General features: G+C 40.9%; 1 protein-coding gene across 1 annotated transcript in view; it reads right to left on the bottom strand.

Annotated features, from left to right (window-relative positions):
• Nucleotides 1–1,047: 1,047 nt before the first annotated feature.
• Nucleotides 1,048–22,019, bottom strand: part of LOC105531215 (glutamate decarboxylase 2-like) — a 24,493-nt gene continuing 3,521 nt past the window's right edge. The window contains exons 2-6 of the mRNA XM_011969101.1: nucleotides 20,035–20,184; nucleotides 13,135–13,242; nucleotides 12,716–12,805; nucleotides 4,711–4,918; nucleotides 1,048–1,572 (exon numbers count right to left, since the gene is read on the bottom strand). Of these exons, the coding sequence (XP_011824491.1) occupies nucleotides 4,745–4,918; nucleotides 12,716–12,805; nucleotides 13,135–13,242; nucleotides 20,035–20,184 (522 nt within the window). The 3' untranslated portion in view covers nucleotides 1,048–1,572; nucleotides 4,711–4,744. The remainder of the gene's footprint in view (nucleotides 1,573–4,710; nucleotides 4,919–12,715; nucleotides 12,806–13,134; nucleotides 13,243–20,034; nucleotides 20,185–22,019) is intronic.

Raw genomic sequence — 22,019 nt, 5'->3', positions numbered from 1 at the left:
CACGTAGCCTCACCAGATTTTCTGAGCCACAGGCCATGGACTTCGCTGTGAAATTAAGAATTGGCAAAATGTGAACAGCAGCTGGATATTTGACATTGTCATGGCAATATTGCTATACTTTTAGCTGTGATAATGGTATTAAGGACATTTTTTCTTTTAAAGGAGTCCAGGCTAGGCACTGTGGCTCACACCTGTAATCCCAGCACTTTGGAGGGCTGAGGCAGGTAGACCACCTGAGGTCAGGAGTTCGAGAACAGCTGGCCAACATGGTGAGACCCTGTCTCTACTAAAAACACAAAAAAACCAGCCAGGTGTGGTGGTGGGCATCTGTGGTCCCAGCTACTCGGGAGGCTGAGGCAGGAGAATGGCGTGAACCCAGGAGGTGGAGCTTGCAGTGAGTGGAGATTGCACCACTGCACTACAGCCTGGGCGACAGAGCAAGACTCCATTTCAAAAAAAAAGTAAAAATTAGCTGGGCATGGTTGTGCACACCTGTAATCCCAGCTCCTTGGGAGGCTGAGGCAGGAGAATCACTTGAACCTGGGAGGCACAGGTTGCAGTGAGCCGAGATTACGCCACTGCGCTCCCATCTGGGTGACAGAGTGACACTCTGGCTCAAAAAAAAAATTACTAATCTTTTAGAGGTTCATATAAAAATAATTTAGTGTTGGGGACGTCGGGGAGGGAGAAGGGTGGGGGAATGGATGAAACAAAATTCAGGCTCATAATCAGTAGATGTTGAATCTGGGTGAAGGCAACACAGGAATTTATACTATTTTCTCTACCTTTTTATGTATGTGACATTTTCCATAATAAAATATGTTTTAAAAAAACATCAGATCTGATTGAAGGAGAAATCAGAGTGGGGCAAAGATATCCTTCAGAAGCTACAGTGTGGGCACCTGCAGAAGAGCTTTTTTTTCCCCCCACAAAAGACCCAAAGACACTTTAAGCTCCTTGGCAAGTGAAGGGCCTTTGATTCTAGCAATTTGTTGAAAATCATCTCCACTATGAGACAAAGTCAGAACAATTATCCACAGCCTGAGATGTGTCCACGTTTACACATTTATTTGGGTTTAGAGAGACAACACAGATAAAATACTTGGATCATACACAAGTTTATATTTGGTAGGAAGAACAGGTTGCCACGTGTTTGTATATTTTATGTTTTTATTTTTTTCTGTCTTTAGTAATGGAGTAATGTTGGGGGAATGTCGATGTCATTCAGAAACACCAATTTGGGAACGGTAGCTTGGCACACCTAACTAATAAATACACAGTGTTTGCATTTAGCATTTGAGAACAGAAGAGCACGTGCAAAATGATACCCAGTTTGAGGTTCCTCGTCCTGCTACTATATTTACACCTGTGCCTTCTTTGTCCATATTCTGAAGATTAGCAACTACTCCAGTGCCCAGCAGAGCCAACACCTACGATTTTGGCAGCTGGTGACACTCCACAATTGGTAACGTCTGTTCTCAGAGACATAGTGGTGTTCACCTTGCATTTTGTGAAGTTGCACAATTCTCAAAGGAAGTTTCTCAGTAGGGGGCTTAGCTGAGGGCATGTTCTCTATTAGAGCCGATGTGGAGGGCATATAGTTAGCGGGGAGAGAGGGAAGAGAGAGACAGAGAGAGAGAGAGAACAGGAACAGATGCAAATGTAGTTTTCATAATATCAAAGTTCAATACAGCTACCACACAGAAAAAGACATATCAATAATATATTGTACGAGCTTTTACAGGAACACATGTTGATTTGCAACACTGTACAGTTCAGATCTAAAGTGCACAACCCCAATCTGAGGTGACAAGACAGTATTATCAAGATAATAAAGGCAACACAGTCAGACAGAATTGATTTCCTTTTCTTTCCTCACATCCTGTGACGGTATATAAAGTCCATACCATGCATAGGTCTCAGATAAAGACATATCACACTTGTTTGTTCAAGTATTTTAAATGATAAACACAATATTGCTGTATAAATGAAAATGGCCATGCCAGTTCTGATTAAAGCTAAAACCAAACTTTTCTAAGACTTGTAAAGAATGGGCCCACATAAAGACCATGGCACTGGGAACTTGGGCTAATATTCAAAATAATCTCCCCTCTTCCCTCCCTCCCTCCCTCCCTTCCACCCTCCCTCCCTCCATCCCTTCCTTCCTTCATTTCCTTCCTTCCTTCCTCTTTCCTTCCTTCCTCTTTCCTTCCTTCCTTCCTCTTTCCTTCCTTCCTTCTGCCCTTTCTCCCTCCCTCCCTCCCTTCCTCCTTCCCTCTCTTTTGACCTGATTACACATCTCCTTTCAAGATGATTTATTAAACTACTGGGACCTACTAGGCTTTTATTTGCTTTCTTCTTTGGGCTACAGTTGGCAAGGATTTCCCTGCACAGGCCTGAGCAAGGTTCTCGGCCAATTTGAAGGAGTACTGGGAAGGGGTAGGGGAGTGGGGAAGAAGAGCTATTGTTTTTGCTAGAATTGTTTTGCTGGAATTTCATACATAGGCACAAATTCTCCTTTAAAATTTTACTATCTCATTAACCTAAAAAGCAGCAGCAGCAGTTCACAATCTAGGATCTGTAACCCAAAAGATAAAGCATCCTGGAGTAGAGCAGGGTTGGTTCACTAGGGCATTGGGCCGCACTGTCTTCTCCAAGAAGGACAGCAGGTTGGATCAATTAGCATCTCTGTCTCTGAAGTGGAACCTTTGGGCCTGAGGCTCCAGACAGTCGGGCAGCTATGTGCTTATTCTCAGCAGGCCAGGCAGTTTTGAGAAAGCAAAGGGATGTTTGGCCATTAGACAAAGCCTAGAATGGAAGGTTATTCCTTCATGAAATTCTGTGGCACAGAAGAGTTTACTTCTAATTGTCATAGTGAACCCATTTGCTTTCTAGACAGAAAAGGCCTAAAGCTGTGTTCATATCAAGTTATCACTGTTTTTGCATATAACCTAGGAGAAATAATGTAGGGGGAAGCTTATGAAAATTTCAGATGGCTAGATCCTGTGGTTATATTATAGGGCATTTCTATATGTTATATTGTAGGGCATTTCTACCTGTTGAAGGGCAGGGTCTTCTCTCTTCCCTTGTATACCTGTAGTCTGAGTATTGAACTGCCTGGTCCATTCAGAAATGGAGAATGTTCCTAAATTTGCATTTGCAGTCTGCATATGAATCTACTGTTCTCCTATCAGCACTTGGAATCCGACGACGTGTGACCCCATAAATATCTATGGAAGCCTTTGTTAGCTCAGGTTTTTCTATCAGGTTCACAGGGAAAGAAGGATGTTTTAAAAATACTATTTTGAATTCTAAGAATCTTGTTATTTCTGCATATTCTGGTCACTTTGGATCTTGATGGGAGATGGATAAAGGAAAATCTTAAGATAATGCCTCAAAATCTAGGGTGAGAGGCTGCTCATTTCATGGGTGAGAAACAATCACCCATGGAATATAAATTATTTATTTTGGGTCCCAGTGGTAGGCAGTCTGGTGGGAGAGACTTTGTGGGGAGGAACGGGGAGGGGATGAAAATGCGCAGCTGTCCTGAAGGTAAATTTCTCTTTCCTGGACAGTGGCAATATGGCGCCAGGATGATGTCATTATTGTCCCACAGAGATCTCTTCTCCCAAGGCCAACTTTAATTTTCTGGGCTCACCACATTCTGGGAGTGTGCTTCATTCCTCTTTGCTCAGGCTGATTAGGTTTTATTTTTATTTTCTCTAATTAATTCAAATGACCTAATAAAAGAATACTATTTGGAAGATGCCTCAAGAACGAGCATCAACCTTCTGTTCAAAACAGGCCGAATTGGAAAGCAGAATAGAGACAATTACCCTAATTTAATCTGAGATGAAGCTTGGCTTGTCACACTTGCAGAGTGAGTCCGCTAAGAGTAAAAAGGGTGGAAAACTTCAAGGGGAAGAGAATCTTATTGCCAATGGGATCAATTATTTTAAAGAACTTGCAGTATTCTTTTGTGTTTGTCTTGAAATACTAACTTTAGAGATGTGATAAGCCATAACATGTATAGAAAGAAGGAATAATACCTTTTAAGAATTTTGTGGGTCAGTGTTTCAAAATAACTTCGCTAAGTGTTTTACTGTGCCTCCATTAAGAGAAAGGAAAAAAAATCTGGCTTAGTTTTTATATCTGCCCCTGCAGTTTGTACAACCCATATAAAATAAAAATCTATATGTTACAAAATAGGATATCTTTTTTAATATATATATTTTCCTTTTGTAAAATTATATGTATTTAAATACATTTGAAATGTTGCTATAGGTAAATTAGAAATTTTTTTCTAATACTATGAAAAAGGCAAGAGTTTTTATTGTCAACATACATTTTATATTTACTTTATCCTTTTCACTGCACCCCAAAGAACCTTTTATGATTCAGGGGCAATTTGGCACTATTCAGTCCTACTAGTCTGAAGTGAAAATAAAGTTTGCTTTGCATACTATATTAAAATTAAGGGAAGTATTTATAACAATTTTAAGCTTTTCCTGATTGATTAGAACATAGCCTTTTGTCACTAATTCTTAGAGAGGTATTCTAAACTTAAGAAAGGACTTTTAAAAGGAGCAATGTCTTTTTTTGTTTAATTTTTAAACTCTACTCTACTTTGACACCACAATATAGAAATAGATTTACTTTGGAACAAACTACAAATACATTCACACAGTTTGTGACAACTTAATTGTCTACCTAGAGAAGTGGAACAGCTTGGTGAGCAAGGTTATTATAAATCTTGTCCAAGACGTTCTATTTCTTCAATCAGGAAGTCGATGTCTTGGTGAGTTGCTGCAGGGTTTGAGATGACCATGCGGAAGAAATTGACCTTGTCTCCCAAGGGTTGGTAGCTGACCATTGTTGTTCCATACTCCATCATTCTGGCCTTAATCACTGGAGCCACCTGTGGGACAGACCATATCAGCATGGTGACTTTCTCCTGGGACTCTCCCCTGAGTCAAAGAACCCAACAGCAAGCAGTGTCTTTAGTTTTTAGCTCAACAGTCAGAACCTTACTTGTTTTCTCTTGAAAGAGTTACCTCCAAGTTTTCTTGGGATCAGAGAACTAGAACAGTTTAACACATTCAAGATCCTGCAGGTGATAAGAGGAATAAGTGATAGACTATCAGGTGGTGCCTGTCACCTTGTCCTTGACTTTCCAGTTAGTGTTTTGGGAGGACGAGATGAATCTAGCATTGGCCACAGGCTAAATGGGTTAGCAAGACTTTTGGGGGTGTTTTCCCGCCACAGTAAATTTAAAAACATTGGAAATAAAACAGTTCAGAGGATTGTTACCAAAATGTAAGTTTCAGTATCAGGTGATATATGAAAATAAGCAGACTTTTGGCAACTTTCTTGAAACCCTAGAGCTTTCTAGTTTCTTTTCGTTCTCTTTTTGCAGTGCCTCACTTTGTAAGATATATTGAAAGATAATCCTTAATAATGATAATGAATTAGCTGGGACAAAAAGCTGAACCCACAAGGACTTAACATATGTTGCATATCACAGACAGGATAGCATACCACAGACAAGATTATACTCTATTTATGTCAGATTGTTGATTATAGCCTCAGATAGTTCTCTATTGTGTATGAAATTAAGTTTAAACTCTAGTTCAGTTCAGAGACCTTTCATCATCCATTTCTGAGGCCTCATCTTCCACCGTTCACCAAAATGAATCTTCAACTCTGACAAGGCTCCTTTATTAAATATCCCTTGAATTTACTATATGTATTTTTGTCCCTTCACACTTGTCATCAGTGTTACTATGTCATACTTGTTCTCTGTGCTGAGAATCCATCCCTTTTCTCTTCTGGTTCATATCCTACACACACTTCAAGATTCCACCACAGTCCTAGAACTGCTATGAAGCCTTTCCTGACTTCTAGTGTCCATCAGTAGCTCTCTTCCTTTAAGCTGTAAACATATGATCCATGATCCTTCCCCATAGATTCTGACTATATGCTAATTTCCTACTATCCTCTTACTTCTGAGCAAATACATTTTCTTTCTCTACCTCAACTGTCAGGTCCTGGAGGGCAAACACAGCGTCTTCTACTCTGTTTGTTGTTGTTGTTTACCAGCACAGTGCTTGGTACGTGTTGGGGGAGTCCTAAATTCTTATTGCTATAAAGAGTAGCATAATAGAAACAGCTATCTAGGAAGAGGCAAAAACTTAAATCATGTCTAACCGTACATACAATCTATCCATATATTTATCACTGGAGTTTGTAAATATATAATATCTGATCTTCATTGCTGCAAATGGTAGATAGACATCAGAGAAACCTTTAGACTTATTTGAGTTTCATGTGGTCAGAAACTCAGCTCAAAATGGAGACCATGCCTTCTATCATAGCTGGATTTATCTTAAATGGACAGTTCAATTCAACTGGAATGCTGTTATGAACATGTGACTTATAAATATCAACTCTTAATTAATCATTGGTTTGTAATGAAGTTTTCATCTTCAAAGTATCCAATGCATAAAATCAGCAACGTTCCCATTGGGTCCAATCATTTGTTAGTTACCAAAGACAAAGTCAACAGATAGACTTCACCTTCACTTCTCATTCCGAACCTAATTTCCTTATCTAAAAACGAATGTGGATGATGATTCCAGCATTGAGATCTTCTGACTCTAGGTTGAGTTCTTATATCCCTTCCCACCCCTTGTTCCATGGGGAGGAATGTTTCTCTTGGACTGATCCTTCTTTCACCTAAAGCATTAAGAATGTATGCAGAGCACTGGGCACATCCCAGGGAATAAATAAGAAGAATTTAAATATCTCAAGTCTGGGATTAACTTCTGAAAATAGATCTACTAGAATATTCCAGCCAAAGGGGCATGAAATTTATCCTTTGTGTTGTGAGGCATGTCAACTCAATATGGTTCCTGCGAAGATAAATCTCAAATTAGAAAAGGAATTCCAAATCCACTTGGCTGCAGGAATCTAAGGACAAGTCACATAACTATTCCTTAGTTTCATTTGTGTAATAAATCATGCTTGCTCTTTAGAAGTGATAAAATAATGACAGAGCTTTACTAAGTGAATTAAAGTCTCATTTAGTTTTCATGGGCAATCCAAGCAACGATACAGAAGAATGGCACTAATTATTAAGGACAATCATCTCTAGCTTTTCAGATGAATGTGAATCAAAGGTTAAAAGATTAATGCTAACAGCCACAAGCAAACAGATTTTGGCATAAAGTAAGACTGAATCCCCTCAGTTCCTGAAGCAAGCTGAATTGGCAGAAATCACAGCTGTCTAAACACATATGACTTTTGGTTGCTTCCAGAAAATGTGGATGAACTAAAATTAGCTGGAACATGAACTTCTACTTCGTGGTATATTCACTCATTGCAAGTGAAGAAGGAAAATAAGATTCGGACTATTCTGATGAATATATGTGATCTGTGAGGCCAAAATAGACATTCCTGTATCAACTAAGATGGGTCCAGGGTTCAGGGCCTGGCTGGGGGGCAAATTACTAAATTCCTAATGATTGAAATTCCCTAACAATAGGTGCTATGAGACCCCCTCCTCACCCTGATTTACTACGCAGACCACCATAACTCTGACTGGACAGAAGACTGACCTTACACACATTCTTTCCTGGTAAGCAACGGCAGACCTTAAGCCAGTTTGAGCAGCTTATAGACGTGGTGCACAAGCTGTGTTTACGTCCTACAGTTCACCTTTTGACATAAAGAGTCAAATTCTACCTCATTTTAACACTAAAACCCTGCCCTGAAGTGAACATGGGATGTATGCTACATATATGTTTACTCATTCTGCATGTGCTCAGCTCCCCCCATAAATATGGATACCTTTTCCCCAAAACCTACTGAATATGTCCGACTCTACTGTGTGATACAGGCCCTGTGAGGCATAAAACTCAACCTGCCCTTCCCCTCTTGGAAGAAAGGGCACCTTCCGCACATGCTGCAGGCTGTCTCTTCCTGGTTTGCAAACTGGTATCACCAATAAAGCTCTCCTTTCTACTATTTAGCCATCCCGGTGGTCTTTTGGATGAAATACATAGAGATTTCACTTATTTCTACGCTTTTGTATTTTTTGGTTGTATTCTTAGTTTTCCTAAACGAAGAACGCGAGTTGAGAAAGAGTGGTTGCACGTTGAAGAATTCACTAAAGGTGTAGTCAACAAGAGCTCTTTGGGGCTGCCTTAAGAATTTTAGGGTGTTGTCTTCTCTCTTGTGCCGTTAGCTTTTTTAGTCCTTTAGAAAGCAGTAACTAGGGGACTCTTCCATAATTGGAATCCACATTTGTCTCTTTCAAAGAGGGTGCATAGTAAAGCATCATGAAATAAACTTAAAAGATATCACAGAAATGTATTTTTCACGATGTCTTAGAAAACTTTTTTGTTTTTACATTTTGGAAGACTGCAAGAAATTTTTGAAAAATGTAAAAGCAGAATAATTAAATGAGAAATTCTAAACTATTGGCTAGGCTTGGTGACTCATGCCTGTAATCCCAGCACTTTGGGAGGCTAAGGTGAGTGGATCACTTGAGGTCAGGCTTTTGAGACCAGCCTGGCCAACATGGTAAAACCCCGTCCCAACCCCGTCCTGACCAAAAAATATGAAAATTAGCTGGGTGTGGTGGTGTGCGCCTGTGATCCCAGCTACTCTGCAGGCTGAGGTGGGAGAATCTCTTGAACCTGAGAGATGGAGTTTGTAGTGAGCCCAGATGGCACCACTGTACTCCAGCCTGGGCAACAGAGTGAGACCCTGTCTTAAAAACAAAACAAAAAAATTCTAAAATACTAAAATTTCACCAATTAAATCCTCTATTGCACATAATAACACAGACTTTCAAAGAGTCTGTGTTAAATATAAGGCCAGGCTGCTTCCTTACAAATTTAGTATTAAATCCACTGCTAACCTTTTAAAAGTCCACCAATCAGTGTAGGACTATAAAAGCTGACAGAACCAGATAGTGATCAACAATAACAAAAATTAAAATAAGAAGATGAAGAACCAGAAACACAAGAAGTTATCAATAGACCAGCCCTTTTGATTCTTGTTTGGTAAACATTGGCACAGCCTACTTGCGTCCCTCCCTGTGTCTAAAGCATGTGTGCGGTGTCACATCCCCATAATGCTCCAAGCATTCATCGTCTACACTGCCTCAGCGACACAGCGCCATCTGCAAGATCATAGTCCTGACAGGGCAGGAAGCACACTGACTGGATTCTCGTGTTTACCACCCCCACGAAGGTATAACTGTGCTTGCTTTATTAATAACTTCTGTTATCCAGATATTTGTCCCCAAACTAGTGCACTCTGGAAAAAGGCTTATGAGCCACTGTTAGGTTTCCTAAATGTTGTTTCCCTTCCTTATTCTGGAATATGCCTAAGGTATTCGCTATAGACGGAATTTTTCTGTCCTCCCAAAATTTATATGTTGAAATCCTAACCCCACAATGTGATGATATTAGGAGGTGGGGCCTCTGGTAGGTGATTAGGTCAGGAAGGCACAGTCTTAGAGGCCCCAGAGAACTCCCTTGACCTCTTTCTGCCATGTGAGGATACAGGGAGGAAAAGGCCATTGATGAACCAGGAAGTAGGGGTTCCACCCAACACGGAATCTACAGGGACCTTGATCTTGGACTTCCCAGCCTCTAGAACAGTGCAAAATAAATTTCTGTGTTTATAAGCTACCCAGTCTATATTAGCCTGTTTTTGCAGCCCAACCAGACTAAGATACAATTTTAGCCTAACAAATGATTTTTGAGTTCCTACTGTGCACTACAGCTATGAATCAGGCAAGATGGTACAAAGAGTAATTCTCTGCCTTGTCTTGTCCAGAATTTAACTTTGTTCTTTTGGTTCCCATAAACTGCACAGGAAACTCCACATTTCCCCCATTTTGAGTCTATATCGGCATGGACCAAGAGAACTCTGTGCAGTGATCTCCATCATGTTCTATATCTGTGCTATCCCACAAAACAGCCATTGGTCACAAGCTGAGCAACTGAAATGTGGCTAGTGCGATTGAAGAACCATATTTTTAGTTGAATTTGAATTTAATTTTAATTGATTTAAATTTAAATATGAATAGCCACATGTGGCTATTACTACCATACTGGACAACAGATTATTTCACCTCAGTTCTTTTCCCTCTGGGACTGTGTGTGTGTGTGTGTGTGTGTGTGTGTGCATGTGCGCATGTGTATGAATATTTTACTGGTTCCTGGACATTATACTTTAAGGGCGTCACATTTAATAAAGAACTTTCCAGAAAGTCTGAAAAAAATCATTGGCATAGATGAACAAAAGTTAAACTTGGTATTCATGTGGTTCTATTCTCGTTTCCAAATCTGAATTGCTGAATTATCTTGATTACAATGATAAAAATGGAGAAAAATCAGGAGAATTCATTTTGCAATCCCCGGAGATTTCCGTATTTGAATTGTCAACAGTATAAAAACAGTTTACTAATATTCTAATTGCCATCTCCAGGAAACAATCTCCATCCCCATTCCTCACTACAGCTCATACGAGGTGCTGAAACCTAGGAGGCATTTAAAGAGTGATATATAAACAGGGGAGTCTCCGAGTTGATTTTTGTTCAGAAAATGATGAAAAAAATGTTTTTATTCTGTACTCCCATCTTGCTCCATCCCTCAGCCCAGTGATACTAGGCTGATTCAACAAATGAAATCAGCCAAACTAGTCTGTGGATTCTCTTTCTGGTCAGTCAGTTCAATAAGGAAGTGAAAGGCAAAAAGAATGGAGGCATCTAATTTCTAACTAACTGGTTAAATAAGTCATTGTTAAGAAATTTTACATTATGAAGGTATACCATAAAAATTCCAGGAAAAATATGAATTTTTTCCTCTTAAATGACAGCAGACACCTGCACCCCCATTCTCGTTGTTATTGCCTGCACCAATCGTCTTATCCAATGCGACCTCTACTCATTCCCTCCCACCTTGTGAGCTTGATTTCCCGGAATGAACCAACTTCACTAAATCATCAAACACAACCACACCCCCTTCCACCTCAGACACATGCGCCATAGATCCTGGTTCTAGAAGCTTTCTTCCATTTTTTCCTCTAGATCAGGGGTTCTCTAGCTGAACTGCACATTGGAATCATCTAGATAACTTTCAGTCATTCCCAGGCCCATCCAAGCACAATCTGATTACATTTTCAGGGTGAAACCTGGTCACTAGTGTCTTTCATAAAGTTTCTGGATGATTCTAATGTATGACCAGGATTGCGAATCACTACTCTAATTAGGAGGCTTGGTTTAAAGACCTCAGCCAAGTGGAAGTTTTCTCCTGATGAGAGTTTGATCCTGGGTTGCTTAAGGGCAGATGTTAACATGTAAAAGCTTCAGTGAAGGTTTCATATATACACAAAATCCTCTTCTTCATTTTACATAGAAGGAACTAAAGTGTTCCCAAAGGTCAATGAGGCAGCCCAAACTCCTGAGCAGTGAGGGGACAGCCTGCAGGGCTTTTGGCAGTGACTGGAGGAGGTTCCCTCTTTTATGATAAATGAAAAGAACCCCCAAACCAACCAAATCAACTCTGAGATCTAAGTCTACACAACCATCCCTAGTTTCGCATGGTGACAGGTCCTGCATATTCGCTTTGATGTGCATTGCAAGTCATATTTCATCCGTGTATAAGTGCTAGGAGCAGGAGAGGATGAAAGATAAAGGGTGTCTTACTGACCACAGTACAATTTAAAGCTCAAGCCCTCAGACTTTCTGTGAGATTTTGGGACTTACATTTTCTTGCTGTGTGTCAGTTTCTCCATCAGCAAGATGGGTGGACAGTCCTTCCCATGTCAGGTTGCTCTGAGGCTTTAAGTGACCTAACACCTGATATTGAGCTGGGACACAATACACACTGAAAACAGTGGCTGTTATTATTGCTCTTTGCCATCCTACCTTCTGGGGGTCATCACAGCTCTAAGGACACCCCCAGGGTAGCCTTGATCTTGGCAGCTCAAGAGGGTCAGCAGCAGCATTGCTTGCTAACCATTTCTGGTACCTGAAGTCTCTTTTGTGCTTGTAACTGAGCACCAGTTTCACTTGGAACAGCAATGAACTTCAGCAATGTCCTCACTGCTTTGTGAATGCCAGCAAAGCTTATCGCCTGATTGCTTCTTTTAGGACATCATAAACTCATTCTCAGAAAACAAGCAAATAGAGTTGTTAAAAGTCTGCATAGGTTGGGCGCAGTGGCTCACGCCGGTAATCTCAGCACTTGGGAGGCCAAGGCGGGCAGATCACCTGAGGTCAGGAGTTCGAGACTAGCCTGGCCAACATATTGAAACCCCGTCTCTACTAAAAAGACAAAAATTAGCTGGCCGTGGTGGCGGGTGCCTGTATTCCCAGCTACTCAGGAGGCTGAGGCAAGAGAATTGCTTGAACCCAGGAGCTGGAGGATGCAGTGAGCTGAGATCACGCCACTGCATTGCAACCTGGGAGACAGAGAGAGACTCCATCTTAAAAAAAAAAAAAGAAAAAGAAAAATAGAAAAAAAAAGTCTGCATACATCAGGTTCTATATGTCCTGGCTCTGTGGGAGTCCTCAGATGGGAGTGGGCCCATGCACCCAGGTGGGCTCTCTCCTAAGGCCACAGGCATACGTCATAAAGAAGACGTGCACATGAAAGGCTCAATACACGCATGCATCAGAGGAGCTTGGAGCACTGACCTTTGAGAGGCGACTCATTCTCTCTTCATTGTCTTCCAGAGTACGCAAGCTCGGAGGAATGTACCAGAAGCAGACATTTGTGTGCTGAGGCTACAAAGAGGAAAGGAAGATTCATATTTGGCCCAGGCTGGCAATTTTGAAAATTCTAAGAACATTTCAAATTGATGTATTCAGCAGGTTCAGAACACAATTCCCACTTTTCAATCAGGAATTGCCATTGGAGGGCATGATTTCGACAAAGTTCTATGGACTATTTGGTGAGTTTGGTCTTTATTCCAGCTCAGAATAGCTACCCCGTCATCCACTGCTCCCCTCTGTGACAGTCCCACTTACCTGGACAGCACATCATTTACATCATATCAGTGATGAGGGTTGGAATTGACTAAACTTTCTGGGATTGTAGAAATCCAAATACATACCTTCCCATCAAACACCATCTCATATCCTTCTCGGTTTTTTATGATGTTGTATAAATACTCTGCCAACTCCAAACATTTATCAACATGTGCTTCAAACCCGGTAGTCCCCTAGGTAAGAGAAGGACACAGCTCATTAGGCAGGCTAAGAGTGCGGAGGAAGTGATTTCCCTGGAGACTGATGGTCATCCTGCCGCCTCCATCTCAGCCTCGTCTGGCACTTTCCCGACACAGGGCTGTTTCCACAGGCTTTTTCAGCGCTGTTTTCTCTTTAATGCTCTCCCCGTCAGGTGCTTTTGTTCCCCTTCATTACTGCTTTCTACACGGGACTCCTTTTCTTCCAGAGCCTCCATTCCCCAGGCAATTAGTTTGACTACTCAAGGGGAAAATGTGCCTCTGCTATTCACAGGAGTAATCATGGAAGTCATTAATAACAGGAGGGCTGGGCTACTCTCTTCCTGCAGAGAAAAAGCATCACTGGAGACCCTCCAGAATGCCTGCTTAGTCCCCCTCCAATGTGTACATTTTCCATTCCCAGAGCCCATCTTTGTCTGCCAGTGTACCTGATACGGAACAAATTGGGTAGGTACTCATTGAATTCTTTGAACAAATGGATGCAGGAATTTTAGGGAGTACCCAGATGCTTTGTTAGCCGGTCAAGCTCTGTAGAGTTCTCCTTTGGGGGCAGATAAATGACTCATGTGTCTGTGATGAGTGAACATTATCACTGAGTTCTTTTAGTTTCTGGCTCTGGAAGCCCTGGATCCAGACTTAGGAAAACCAACACAACAGTCTTGGACTGGAGCTGTTTTAACTGACATCGGGACACACAAGAGAGTTACTTTTCAAAATAGCTTTCCTCTTATCTCCTTGGGTGTTTACTGGGTGCTGATGGAGAAATCTTAGAGAAAAAGCCAATGCTCATCTCAGAAGCACTTTGAACCTGCCTACCAGTAACTTCTCCAGCAGGGAACCTAGAGAAAGCAATTGTAATGGAGATGAGATGGGCCCACTTGCCTGTTTCATAGAAGATCACATCATCTCAGCTAAGGGCGCCCAACAGAGCCCAGAGACTTGTGACGTATGAAGCAGGTTTAAGAACAAGCTGCCCTGGAGAAATCAAATGGGTTCAGAAATTCACTTATTTGGAGACTGCTGCCCCGGCTGATCGGCTCAAGGAGGTTGATGGGTTCCTGATGCCTCCCCAGGAAGGGCTTGGGCTCACGCTTGATGCTTGGCCAGCACCCATACCAGGAGCTCTGTGCGTCTGTCAGTGCTAAGGAGATTATAATTGGTTTGGAATGACTTGACAGTTTGGGTTCACTTGGGATGGACTGTAAGTAGAAGGGACAGAAGCTGATTGCTATTCTCCAACCTGGATCCTTTGGACCATCTGGAGTTGGGTTTAAACTTTTGCATATCTGATCTTGGATATGGCATGACCTGTCTGACTCTGACCCTGTCCTGCTGAATGGCATTGGCTAATCTCTCTGATCAGATGGGAATGATGATGCCTCTCTGATTTCCCATGAAGAAGAGTTTGCCCTGCAACAGCAATGGGATTACTAAAGACCAGAGTGTGAGACCTCTGGTTCCCCTGGTCTGGGACCTTGCTATGGGGATGATGGGGGTCGTGTGATTGCCCCATTAGTTGGGGGCTAAAGACATACATGGGGAGTGACACGGAAAACTCTAGTGTGCCCTGGGTGCCTCCCGTTCATATTGAATATTTATGGGATTAAGATCCACATTTTATTTTCAAGGTTTTAGAGGCTTTTGAGAGATTCTTCAAAATTCTTTCATTCATTAAATACTTTCATCCATTAAATCACATGCCACGCAGCTCTTACTGTGAGAATGACAGAAGCACATGTCAAACTTTATCAGGGATCACGTCCCCTTAGCCTGAACCCCTGTGCAGGATGCTGAAGGCTCGGACAGGCACTCCTAAGTGAAAGGCTGGACCCCAGTGTCAAGATTCCACTGGGGGAGTTTCTGGAGAAAGACGGTTTTATTTAGCTCCTCCTGACTCACACGTGTAGAACTAGTTGAGATTGACCTGGCTGCAACACATACTCCATGAGGGCACAGGTTTATGTTTCTTTTGTTCACTGTTAAATCCTCCACATTCTGAGCAGTGCTGAGCGCATATTAGGTGCTCAATGTATATTTGTTGAATGAATAAGTGAATAACTTTGAAGCCTTTTACAAAGTATGTTCTGAGGAATGATCTATATCAGAACCGGATTATTTGTGTTAAAAATGTAGATTCTTAAGCCCCACCTCAGACTCCCAAACCAGAATTTTAGGAAGATGAACAATGTTTATGTGATCTTCTTCAGCAATCTCACCATCCAAGTATTCAGCTGCTGCCTCCATGTGGTCTTGGGGAGTGGGTCATGATCATTCTCTGCTTCCTGAAACGCTTTTATAAACATTCTCAGGCCCTAGAGACAGTGCTTTTGAAATAACTACTGAATCCCTTGCTGTTATCTCAATTTTTGCTGCTCCCACCCTAGTTCAGGCTCTGTTACTTCTCACCTGGAACGTAGCTCCCAAGTTGCCCTTCAGTCAATTAGACTCTCCCTTACTCTCATAATACGCACTGAACTCCTGCTCAACCACTCCTTGGAATGGCCTTCTCACAGCACTGCTGGGTGAAATCCTACTTTTTCTACCTATCCTGTTCAAGTCCCATCTCAAAGGCCATCTCTTTGCAATTCATCTCGATTCTTAAACTAGGAATGAGCTCTCCATCCTTTAAATTCCCCAGATGTATCTGGATTTCTTTTGTGATCAGTCCTAATCTGTCTTTTATGATGGACTTCTGTGCATTTGTCTTATCCTGTCTGGAAAATGAGAGCCTCTTTATTCCGTTCAGTATTAGACACGATAATAGATGCTGAATATCTACTTGTTAAAATAAATTTCATTTTAGACAGAAAGTAAACATTCTGTCATTTTCGGCAAAGGATGCCAGATGTCCATTTCCCTTTAATAAGTTTTTTCCTGGTGTTTTTTTTCCTCCAGCCATTTGCCAGTCCCTCTTTTTCCACATTTTTAATTAGCAAAGCTAATCATAAAAAACCCAAGGAAAACTGCTGATTTGTATGACTATATACAAACACAGAGATCTGCTATGAAACCTTGGTTGTTATAAATGAAGCCATTCCTGTAGGCCTAAAAAGGGAAAGTAGGAGAATTGCTTGAACCCGGGAGATGGAGGCTGCAGTGAGCTGAGATTGCACCACTGCATTCCAGCCTGGGCAACAGAGCGAGACTCCATCTCAAAAAAAAAAAAAAAAAAAAAAAAAAAAGTGTTGGGGAGATGTAATTTTAAGTTTATTTACTTACTTTTGTCAGCTACTGAGTTTTAGCCACTGTAGGAATCTGTCAACATTGGGAAGTAATCATTAGGTCCTAGGATTATTTAATAAAATGCAGACAAAATGAAAGGCCGACTCCGTAAGAAGAGAGTCGAGAGTAGGCACTGGGCCTCTGCTGATGATAAACATCCATATCTTAACCAGCTAGTATGCCTCTTAGCATCCTAAATCAGGGGTCTTAATTTTTGCATAAATTTGTTCTAATCAAGTTAATTTGGACTTAATATGATGGCTGTCATCAGTGCATTTAGCTCCATTAGTCATTAGCAGATTAGTTCAAATAATAATAATTTATACTTAGGCTATTTTTCATGGGGTTTTTCTTAGGAGAAAATGTGGAAAACACCGAATTCTCCAGGCAGGTCTGATCACAGAGGGCTTACTGAATTAATGCTATGTTCTTCCTCCTCCTCCTCCTTACTCTTATCCAGATTGTTTCCTCATTCCTGTGGGGAGGCAAGATTCAACATCATAGCCAACTCTTTCATGGCTCTTGTTGCGGGAAAAGGATGACTTCTTCCTTGGCCGGCATGGCTAGAGGGAGAGCTTTGATGTGAGAGTACAATTATCCTCACCTTTTATCTAGATTGTAGAACTAAGCTTATTACTTTAATAATGATTATCATTTCATTTGTCAAAAAAAATACAAAGGTTTAGATTGAAAACAAAGTGTAAGTTTTTGCCACTTAGATGTCTAGATATTTGAGGTATTTCCACAAAGAAGTAAAAGAATAAGTAATGCAGTGGCTGCGATTTCCTCTTTTTATCCCCTTCCCCAGTGACTTCATGGGGCCCTTCCCTTTATTTCCGGCTTCATCTGGTCCTGCTGTTCGATTCACACTTGATACCCTCCATGTTATTTCTCTAAGAACCTGGGCTGCCCCTGCTGGAGAGGAGGCTTCAGATGGAAAGGGAGCAGCAGAATCTGATGAACCGTGACAGAAACATTTTTGTGTAAATATTGCTGATGATCATTATCTTAATAAAAACACCACAGGGGAAAAAAGACACAAAGAATGATCCTTGAAGTAAGAGGGAACATGGCACAATATTCAGAAATCAAGGTTTTCTCAGCTTGCTACCTGATATTTACATTAATCATTTTGTAATCCCCACCAATCAATGAAATGAAAGACCTGCTCATTTTAAAGCAGCTTGGAGGTACATCAATACTTTACATTCTTGATTGCTTTGGGTTTTTCTTCCAAATGAAAGTGTCATTGCTAGCAGAATGAGTCTCCCATTGGGTGGCAGGGACCAGGTACCTGTCGTTGTTGGGCTGTCAATTTTCAAAAGAGGAAGGGGGCCCATCACTCCACCATTACCGGGCAACACTGTGGAGCTTCACTTCATGTAAAGCTCCTGATATTTAGCTTCTTGTAGCTGCCTGATATTTAGCAACATGTAAAAAACGTTCTGCTGGAGTAAACACCATTAAGCAGGCTTCCCTGAAGGACGTACAGTCCAGCCATCCCTGGAAACCACCCAAGAGTTACTTCTTCATTAAGCAAGACCATCTTTCTGTTTAAACTGCACCTTTTTGCCAGAATGGACTTAAAGGAGATTCCATAAAATACTTGTGGATTGCATTGCTTCACTCAAAAACTCCCTCTTTTTCTTGTTAAGAACCCCATCATCTAAGCTGCTTAAAGTAATTTAGGTTACTTTAAAAAAATTGTAAACAAAAGCACAAGGAATTCATTGCCGTGGACAAGGTTCCTACCTTTTTACACAGACTTGCAGAAGATCCCATTCACTGGTCTTACCCTGGTACGCTTCACTCCTGCTGACCAAGTTATTGGCATTTTCTTATGGGACTGAGCATGTTACTTCTTTAAGTAGGCTATTTACACACCGGAGAGCCAAATGTATATCCTCTCCACCAAACATAAAGGACCTCATGGTATCCCAGCTTTCCCTTGTGAACACCATTAGAATAAAAATGGAGTCACGAATGTTAAGAAAACCCTGATAGATAGAGCCAGGGAAAATCATGAAGAGAGGGTTCTCATGCCTTGTATACCGGATAACAAAAACTGTCACAGAAGACTGCAAAAATTATAACCTTGCTCAAAGGTCACCACCACCTTACACACACAAAAAAATACTTCTGCAAAGACATCTGCCTAGCAATTGCCTATCCAGCCTCGGACTGCATCACCCTTGTTATTGATCTTTGTAACCAAGGATATTTATCTCAAAACAATTATGTACTCTTCCACATTTCTTCCTTTAAAAACTTTTGTCTTCCTTTACCTCCTTTGAATTTGCATACAGTTTACTATGGTGTATGTATTCCCATTGTAATGCTTTATTTCCAAATCAACATCTTTTCCTTTAGAGAGACTCTGTTATTAAGGTTGACATCTTTAATTGCTCCCTTTCTCACTTTCTTATGTCAGGTTTCCTCGAATCCTCTTTTTGCATTTGAGTTTCTACAGTATATACAGCTAGCTCTGTCTATTTATCTCCTGCAGGAGATAAATGAAGCTGGCTGGGCAGGCACTAATTTGTGACCTTTAAGTTAAGAATCTGGTCAAAATTAAAAATAAAATCTTTGACCTATCCAGCCTGCTTACATTTAAACATAAACGTAGGCTCCTGGAAGGCTACAATTAGGTCCAAGCAAGTCCTGCACACTGTTAGTTAGTGAGTTTTCCTTGCTGAAAAAAGGAGGGATCACTACAGTTAAATTCAGAGGGACACACAGAACCTACATAAAAGGAGGTGAGTAGGTATTTCGGGAGATGAGGGGGAAAAAAGCTTTGTAACTAGAGGTTATCCCTTGAAATGTCAAAAAATAAGCTATCATGGTGGGCTTTTTACTTTTTCTTTTTTGTTCTCCAAACCTATGCTTTCAGATCGCATTCACCTACCCAGGTGATCAATCACTGGGTAAAAACCACGTTAGCAGACAAAAACCAACAACAATAACAATAAACACCTATTAAAATTCAAGCTGTTCTGCTATATAAAGCAAAATGGATTTGTTTTCTAGATGAGTGGGCATTTGAATCAATTTGGCTAGAAAAGAAACAAACAATGGTTTTGATTATATTTTTCCTCATGTTGAATGAAGGTATTTAGATGTTAAGTTTAAAGAAAGCAAGGTCGGGCGTGGTGGCTCACGCCTGTAATCCCAGCACTCTGGGAGGCCGAGGCAGGCGGATCATGACGTCAGGAGATCAAGACCATCTGGCTAACACGGTGAAACCCCATCTCTACTAAAAAATACGAAAAAAATATTAGCCAGGCATGGTGGCGGGCGCCTGTAGTCCCAGCTACTAGGGAGGCTGAGGCAGGAGAATGATGTGAACTCGGGAGGTGGAGCTCACAGTGAACCGAGATCGCACCACTGCACTCCAGCCTGGGTGACAGAGTGAGAGACTCCTCTCAAAAAAAAAAAAAGAAAAAGGAAATCTTGGGTAAGGAATTTCAATTTGGAAATCACTTTTTTGATATTTCATAATAGCGGTGATCAGATTAGTTGTCATTTAGCTGGTCCATACACACTCACCTTTGCCCTCCACATCAGCCATAGTTTGAAAACATCAACGTGGCGTCCACACTGTAAGGCCTTATCTCCAGTGTCATAGGACAGGTCATAATGTTTATCTTGCTGAAAGAGGTAGGAGGCATGCATTTGGTTGCAATTCTGCATCAATCCCTACAAAAGAGAAGAGAAAATTTAGGAAATTCTACTGACAACTCATTAGATTTATATTGGTAAAAATTAATAAGAAAAAAATAAAAGTAAGAGACATTGCATATCTTAGAGAAAGAAAACAAAACGAAAAAAAGAATTCTGGACAGGAGTGTCTAGGTTGTTGTAATGGTCAACTCTGTGGGACTATGGCTCGGGGTCAAATGTCATGGAGGTTAGCAAGGACATGTTTACACTTTTACTCTCCCTTTTAAGAGAAGGCATTTGTAAAAATCAACTGATAAATAAAAATCATAATCAGAGCACACATTTATATTTAAATGTTCTCTTTCTTTGGGAGAACATCCTACTATTCTGGTTTTGTTGTGATTAAAATATTTTGGAAACTCTTTGGTTTTGTGAAATATTATTGGTGTGGTTCTTCTAGTATTTCCATCCATATCTAGTTCAAGTACTTTATCATTTAGCTGTTAGGGAGTTTGAGCTGCCTTTGGAAATCATGACTTTTAAGACAGCTCATTGCTATCATGTTTATATGCTGAAATCTACAAAAAAAAAAAAAAAAAAAGCCCTACTAGAATTCATAACTGGGTTTAGCAAGATTGCAGAGTTCAAAATAAATATGCTATCATGTTTATATGCTGAAATCTACAAAAAAAAAAAAAAAAAAAGCCACACACACACATTGCAATTTTGAGACGAATTTAAATAACCAATCTTTCAAAAGTCATGTTCCTCTCTCAAGAACGGTCAGAGCTTCAGTGCTGTGTTCGCATGCTCAATTCCTTGAGATAGTTAAGTGGAAAGTCTCATCGTCAATGGCCATTCATTTGTCCTAGCACTGTAACCTTACTATGGAAATGGGCGGCAAAGTGATTGAATTATTCCATAGAATAGTGACTGAATCATGTTTTCCGACTAAAATAGTATCGCCAGTCTCTTCACTAAAAACCCCGTGTTTCAATTTGTCACGAACCACTGGATGCCTCTGACTATTTTGTTCTCTTCTAATTGTGATTTCACAAAAGCTTTGGCATTTGGTTTTGTTTCTTTTGTGATTCATGACAAAAGAAGACAAGACTAAAGTGTGATCACTTAGTTGAAGTTAGAAGTGAGAACACTTCTGAAAACTGTCCACACTAAAACACAATGCAATGCAATTACAGTTTTAATTTGGTTTTGAAAGACGGAGTGTTGAAATGGTAGACGACAGAACTGGACTCTACCTTGTAGTTTAGGCTTCACATATATTGGAATCCATTCATTATTTTTCAGAATAAGAAAAATTAAATACGATGCATTTGTATTAGATCAGTAGAAATATACTGAACTCGAAAAAGAAAATTCACTTGAAGACCAATAACGTGAAAATTTGCAACACTTGCTTTTATTTGGTTTCATGGTCACAGAAACTTTGTACCATTATTCCTCTGGCCATGCACGCTCACACACTGGCGCCATCAATACTAAGGAAGACCACTTCAGGGAGTGTGGAATGCTGAAAGGATCAGACCTACTCCTACTGTGATAGAAAAAAATAACTCAAAAACACGTGAGCCCTAAAAAAGCTGGACGGCCGGGCATGGTGGCTCACGCCTGTAATTCCAACACTTTGGGAGGCAGAGGCAGGCGGATCACGGGATCAGGAAATCAAGACCATCCTGGCTAACACAGTGAAACCCTGTCTCTATTAAAAATACAAAAGATTAGCCGGGCCTGGTGGTGGGCACCTGTAGCTCCAGCTACTTGGGAGGCTGAGGCAGGAGAATGGCGCGAACCCGGGAGGTGGAGGTTGCGGTGAGCTGGGATCACATCACTGCACTTTAGCCTGGGTGGCA

Source organism: Mandrillus leucophaeus, unplaced genomic scaffold, assembly GCF_000951045.1.
Source record: "Mandrillus leucophaeus isolate KB7577 unplaced genomic scaffold, Mleu.le_1.0 Scaffold872, whole genome shotgun sequence".
In the NCBI taxonomy this organism is placed as follows: Eukaryota; Metazoa; Chordata; class Mammalia; order Primates; family Cercopithecidae; genus Mandrillus; species Mandrillus leucophaeus.
The sequence above is the reverse complement of the archived record's forward strand: the minus strand, read 5'-3'. Positions and strand labels throughout refer to the sequence as shown.